The sequence below is a fragment of the Salvelinus fontinalis genome, unplaced genomic scaffold (assembly GCF_029448725.1).
Source record: "Salvelinus fontinalis isolate EN_2023a unplaced genomic scaffold, ASM2944872v1 scaffold_0096, whole genome shotgun sequence".
NCBI classification, from domain to species: Eukaryota; Metazoa; Chordata; class Actinopteri; order Salmoniformes; family Salmonidae; genus Salvelinus; species Salvelinus fontinalis.
Genome location: NW_026600305.1, coordinates 174,001 through 180,000, shown reverse-complemented (window position 1 = coordinate 180,000; position 6,000 = coordinate 174,001). Strand labels below are relative to the sequence as shown.

Here is a 6,000-nt window from a genome sequence, read left to right as displayed (position 1 = left end):
TCGCTATCATTATTATCATTATTATTATTATCATTATCGGTATTATCATTATCATCATTATTATTATCATCATTGTTATTATCATCATTATTATTATCATTATTATTATTATCATTATTATCATTATTATTATCATTATTATAATCATCAGTATTATCATTATCATCATTATTATTATCATCATTAGTATTATCATTATTATCATTATTATTATCATTATCATTATTATAATCATCAGTATTATCATTATCATCATTATTATTATCATCATTATTATTATCATTATTATTATTAATATAATTATTGTCATTATCATTATTATTATTATTATTAATATAATTATTGGCATTGGCATTATTATTATCATTATTATGATTAATATTATCATTATCATTGCTATTATTATTATCATTATCATTATTATTGTTATCATTATTATTGCTATTATTATTGTCACGGCCGGTTAAAGGAGTGGACCAAGGTGCAGCGCGATTGGAATACATATTTTAATTCCACGAAGAACACTTAACAAACTAACTAACGAAACGTGACGCCAACGTAGTGCTCACAGGCAACTAAACATGGACAACTACCCACCAAACCAACATGGAAAATGGCAACCTAAATAGGCTCCCCGATCAGAGACAACGACAAACAGCTGTCTCTGATTGGGAACCCACTCAGGCCACCATAAACCTACCCTAACCTAGACAATACAAAATCCCCATTGATAACAAAAAACCCTAGACAAGACAAAAACCCCTAGACAATACAACAACTAAACAAACCACCCCTTGTCACACCCTGACCTAACCAAATAATAAAGAAAGCAAATATAACTAAAGTCAGGGCGTGACAATTATCATTATCATTAATATTATCATTATCATTATTATTATTATGATCATTATTGTAATTATCATTATTATCATTATTACTATTATTATTTAAATATCAGTCATTATTTTCTGCTACCAGTCACTTTCAAGAAATCCCCGTATACTCCAGTATCCCTGCTTATATGTTCATATCTACCTCAATACTCCAGTATCCCTGCCTACATGTTCATATCTACCTCAATACTCCAGTATCTGACCCAGTATAAAGCTTCCTCTCTGTGGTGCTGAACACTGACCCAGTATAAAGCTTCCTCTCTGTGGTGCTGAACACTGACCCAGTATAAAGCTTCCTCTCTGTGGTACTGAACACTGACCCAGTATAAAGCTTCCTCTCTGTGGTGCTGAACACTGACCCAGTATAAAGCTTCCTCTCTGAGGTACTGAACACTGACCCAGTATAAAGCTTCCTCTCTGTGGTACTGAACACTGACCCAGTATAAAGCTTCCTCTCTGTGGTGCTGAACACTGACCCAGTATAAAGCTTCCTCTCTGAGGTGCTGAACACTGACCCAGTATAAAGCTTCCCCTCTGTGGTACTGAACACTGACCCAGTATAAAGCTTCCCCTCTGTGGTACTGAACACTGACCCAGTACAAAGCTTCCTCTCTGAGGTGCTGAACACTGACCCAGTATAAAGCTTCCCCTCTGTGGTACTGAACACTGACCCAGTATAAAGCTTCCCCTCTGAGGTACTGAACACTGACCCAGTATAAAGCTTCCTCTCTGAGGTAGTGAACACTGACCCAGTATAAAGCTTCCTCTCTGAGGTACTGAACACTGACCCAGTATAAAGCTTCCTCTCTGAGGTAGTGAACACTGACCCAGTATAAAGCTTCCCCTCTGTGGTGCTGAACACTGACCCAGTATAAAGCTTCCCCTCTGTGGTACTGAACACAGACCCAGTATAAAGCTTCCTCTCTGAGGTGCTGAACACTGACCCAGTATAAAGCTTCCCCTCTGTGGTGCTGAACACTGACCCAGTGTACTGAACACTGACCCTGTATATAGCTTCCTCTCTGAGGTACTGAACACTGACCCAGTATAAAGCTTCCCCTCTGAGGTACTGAACACTGACCCAGTGTCCTGAACACTGACCCTGTATATAGCTTCCTCTCTGTGGTACTGAACACTGACCCAGTATAAAGCTTCCTCTCTGAGGTAGTGAACACTGACCCAGTATAAAGCTTCCTCTCTGTGGTACTGAACACTGACCCAGTATAAAGCTTCCCCTCTGTGGTGCTGAACACTGACCCAGTATAAAGCTTCCCCTCTGTGGTACTGAACACTGACCCAGTATAAAGCTTCCTCTCTGTGGTGCTGAACACTGACCCAGTATAAAGCTTCCTCTCTGTGGTACTGAACACTGACCCAGTATAAAGCTTCCTCTCTGTGGTACTGAACACTGACCCAGTATAAAGCTTCCTCTCTGAGGTACTGAACACTGACCCAGTATAAAGCTTCCTCTCTGAGGTACTGAACACTGACCCAGTATAAAGCTTCCTCTCTGAGGTACTGAACACTGACCCTGTATAAAGCTTCCTCTCTTATATTCTTATTTCTAATGTTTTTATTTTTAGTCATAATATTTTGATTACTGCACTGTTGGGTAGGGCTCGCAAGTTAAGCATTTCACTGTACTTGTGCCTTTGACAATAAAAGCGCGAGGCACGTTTTAGTTCCTAGTGAATACTATCCAACTCCCTAGAAATAGAATGACTAGAAAGTGGAAAAAGCCCGTCTGACCACGGCATTTTGATAGGTAAACTCAAAGACATTCTATTTCTACGCTCCAACTCATCCCTTTTAGAAAAGTGACTGTGGACTTGGCACATGAAGACGTGATGTTAATTGTAACCCCTAGACTTGATATACAGACATACTGTAAACAGGGATCATGGTAGATTTATTAGCTGGTTGGCTACATTGTGAAAAGTGGCCATCTGAGAACACAGCAAGGCGGTCAGCAAGGCGGTCAGCAAGGCAGCCAGCAAGGCAGCCAGCAAGGCGGCCAGCAAGGCAGTCAGCAAGGCAGTCAGCAAGGCAGTCAGCAAGGCAGTCAGCAAGGCAGTCAGCAGGGCGGCCAGCAAGGCGGTCAGCAAGGCAGTCAGCAAGGCAGTCAGCAAGGCAGTCAGCAAGGCGGTCAGCAAGGCAGTCAGCAAGGTAGCCAGCAAGGCAGTCAGCAGGGCAGCCAGCAAGGCGGTCAGCAAGGTAGCCAGCAAGGCAGTCAGCAGGGCAGCCAGCAAGGCGGTCAGCAAGGCAGTCAGCAGGGCAGCCAGCAAGGCAGTCAGCAAGGCAGCCAGCAAGGCGGTCAGCAAGGCAGCCAGCCATGCAGTCAGCAAGGCAGTCAGCAAGGCGGTCAGCAAGGCGGTCAGCAAGGCAGTCAGCAAGGCAGTCAGCAAGGCAGCCAGCAAGGCAGTCAGCAAGGCAGCCAGCAAGGCAGTCAGCAAGGCAGTCAGCAAGGCAGTCAGCAAGGCAGTCAGCAGGGCGGCCAGCAAGGCGGCCAGCAAGGCAGTCAGCAAGGCGGTCAGCAAGGCAGTCAGCAGGGCGGCCAGCAAGGCAGTCAGCAAGGCAGTCAGCAAGGCGGTCAGCAAGGCGGTCAGCAAGGCGGCCAGGAAGGCAGTCAGCAAGGCGGTCAGCAAGGCGGTCAGCAAGGCAGTCAGCAAGGCAGCCAGCAAGGCAGTCAGCAAGGCAGTCAGCAAGGCAGTCAGCAAGGCGGTCAGCAAGGCGGTCAGCAAGGCAGTCAGCAAGGCAGCCAGCAAGGCAGTCAGCAAGGCAGTCAGCAGGGCAGCCAGCAAGGCGGTCAGCAAGGCAGTCAGCAAGGCAGTCAGCAAGGCAGACCGCAAGGTAGCCAGCAAGGCAGTCAGCAGGGCAGCCAGCAAGGCGGTCAGCAAGGCAGTCAGCAAGGCAGTCAGCAGGGCAGTCAGCAAGGCAGTCAGCAAGGCAGTCAGCAAGGCAGTCAGCAAGGCAGCCAGCAAGGCAGTCAGCAAGGCAGTCAGCAAGGCAGTCAGCAAGGTAGCCAGCAAGGCTGTCAGCAAGGCAGTCAGCAAGGCAGTCAGCAAGGCAGTCACAACACAACAACACTGTACAAGGCCCTCGGACAACTTTATAGACATCTAACGGGCCAAAGCACGGCACAAACTTCAAAAAGGGCAAAAACACATGATGGTCATCATCATCATCATCATCATCAGTAGAACACTGGAGTAGAGTTAGATCTCTGAGAGCACACACACACTCACTCACACACATACACACACACTCACACACACACACACAGACTCACACACACTCACCACACACACACACACACACTCACACACACACACACACACACACACACTCACCACACACACGCACGCACACACTCACGCACACACTCACACACAAACTCACACACACACACACACGCACACACACACACACACACACACACACACACACACTCACTCACACACACTCACCACACACACACACACACACACACTCACTCACACACACTCAACACACACTCACCACACACTCACCACACACTCACCACACACACACACACACACACACACACACTCAACACACACACACACACACACACACACTCACCATACACTCAACACACCATACAACCACACTTTTTATTTTTCACAGTGGAGCTGCTGGTGGTTTTAGCAGCCGGCTCCCCAGTGGCTCCTGGCTCCTGGTTGAGGAGTCCCCTGTGTTCTAGTGGAGAAGGGCTGCTGTGTGGTGACATGTCCCCTGACCCTGACCTCTTCTCTGGTGCTGTTGACTGGCCTGGGCCTAGGTCTAGGACCACTCTCCCCACCCCAACCCCCGCCTCACCCCCAACCTCTACCACCACCACACCCCCAGCACCTGGGATGACGTCTGGTGCTGAAGCCACGGCCGACGCTCTCTGCTGGGCCTCCATCTCAGACAGGCTGTAGGCCAGGGCCATCTGGAGATCTTCATCCTCCTCCTCTTCCTCCCTGGGGACGTCAGGGTAGTGGAAGTAGGAGGCCGAGCTGAAGGAGCGCTGAGCCATAGCCCGGGGGCCGGAGCCGGGTCGGTGTGGATGGGTCTGGGTCTGGAGCTCCACAGGTAACGCCCTCTCTGCCTGCTGCTGAAGGTGTTGCCTGGGCGTCTGTGAGGGTTGGCTAGGGGGCAGGTGGTCTCTCTTGCTGAGCTCCAGAGCCAAGGCCAACTCATCCTCCACACCTGGGGGACAGGAGAGGGTTAGGAGGGGGACAGGAGGGGGTTAGGAGGAGGACAGGAGGGGGACAGGAAGGGAATATGAGGGGGTTAGGAGGGGGACAGGAAGGGAATATGAGGGGGTTAGGAGGGGGACAGGAGGGGGTTAGGAGGGGGACAGGAGGGGGTTAGGAGGGGGTTAGGAGGGGGACAGGAGGGGGTTAGGAGGGGGACAGGAGGGGGTTAGGAGGGGGACAGGAGGGCGTTAGGAGGGGAGGGGGACAGGAGGGGTTAGGAGGGGTTAGGAGGGGTTAGGAGGGGGTTAGGAGGGGGACAGGAGGGGGTTAGGAGGGGGACAGGAGGGGTTAGGAGGGGGTTAGGAGGGGGTTAGGAGGGGGACAGGGGGGGTTAGGAGGGGGTTAGGAGGGGGACAGGAGGGGGTTAGGAGGGGGACAGGAGGGGTTAGGAGGGGGTTAGGAGGGGTTAGGAGGGGTTAGGAGGGGGTTAGGAGGGGGACAGGAGGGGGTTAGGAGGGGGTTAGGAGGGGTTAGGAGGGGGTTAGGAGGGGGTTAGGAGGGGGACAGGGGGGGGTTAGGAGGGGAGGGGGACAGGAGGGGTTAGGAGGGGGTTAGGAGGGGGACAGGAGGGGGTTAGGAGGGGGACAGGAGGGGTTAGGAGGAGGACAGGAGGGGGACAGGAAGGGAATATGAGGGGGTTAGGAGGGGGAGGAACAGGAGGGGGACAGGGGGGAGACAGGAGGGGGTTAGGAGGGGGAGGAACATGAGGGGGATAGGAGGATAACAGGAGAGGGACAGGAGGGGGCAGGAGGGGGTTAGGAGGGAGACAGGAGGGAGAATAACCCAGACACAGCTAGTCAGGATCAGTTGACAAGGGACTGGATGAGGAGAGGGAGAGATAC

At 50.3% G+C, this 6,000-nt stretch overlaps 1 protein-coding gene across 1 annotated transcript in view; it reads right to left on the bottom strand.

Moving 5' to 3' along the window:
- The window catches only part of LOC129843054 (dnaJ homolog subfamily B member 6-like), a 41,925-nt gene that overhangs the window by 15,250 nt on the left and 20,675 nt on the right, over positions 1 to 6,000 (bottom strand). The window contains exon 9 of the mRNA XM_055911803.1: positions 4,767 to 5,108. Coding sequence (XP_055767778.1) covers positions 4,767 to 5,108 — 342 coding nt within the window. The remainder of the gene's footprint in view (positions 1 to 4,766; positions 5,109 to 6,000) is intronic.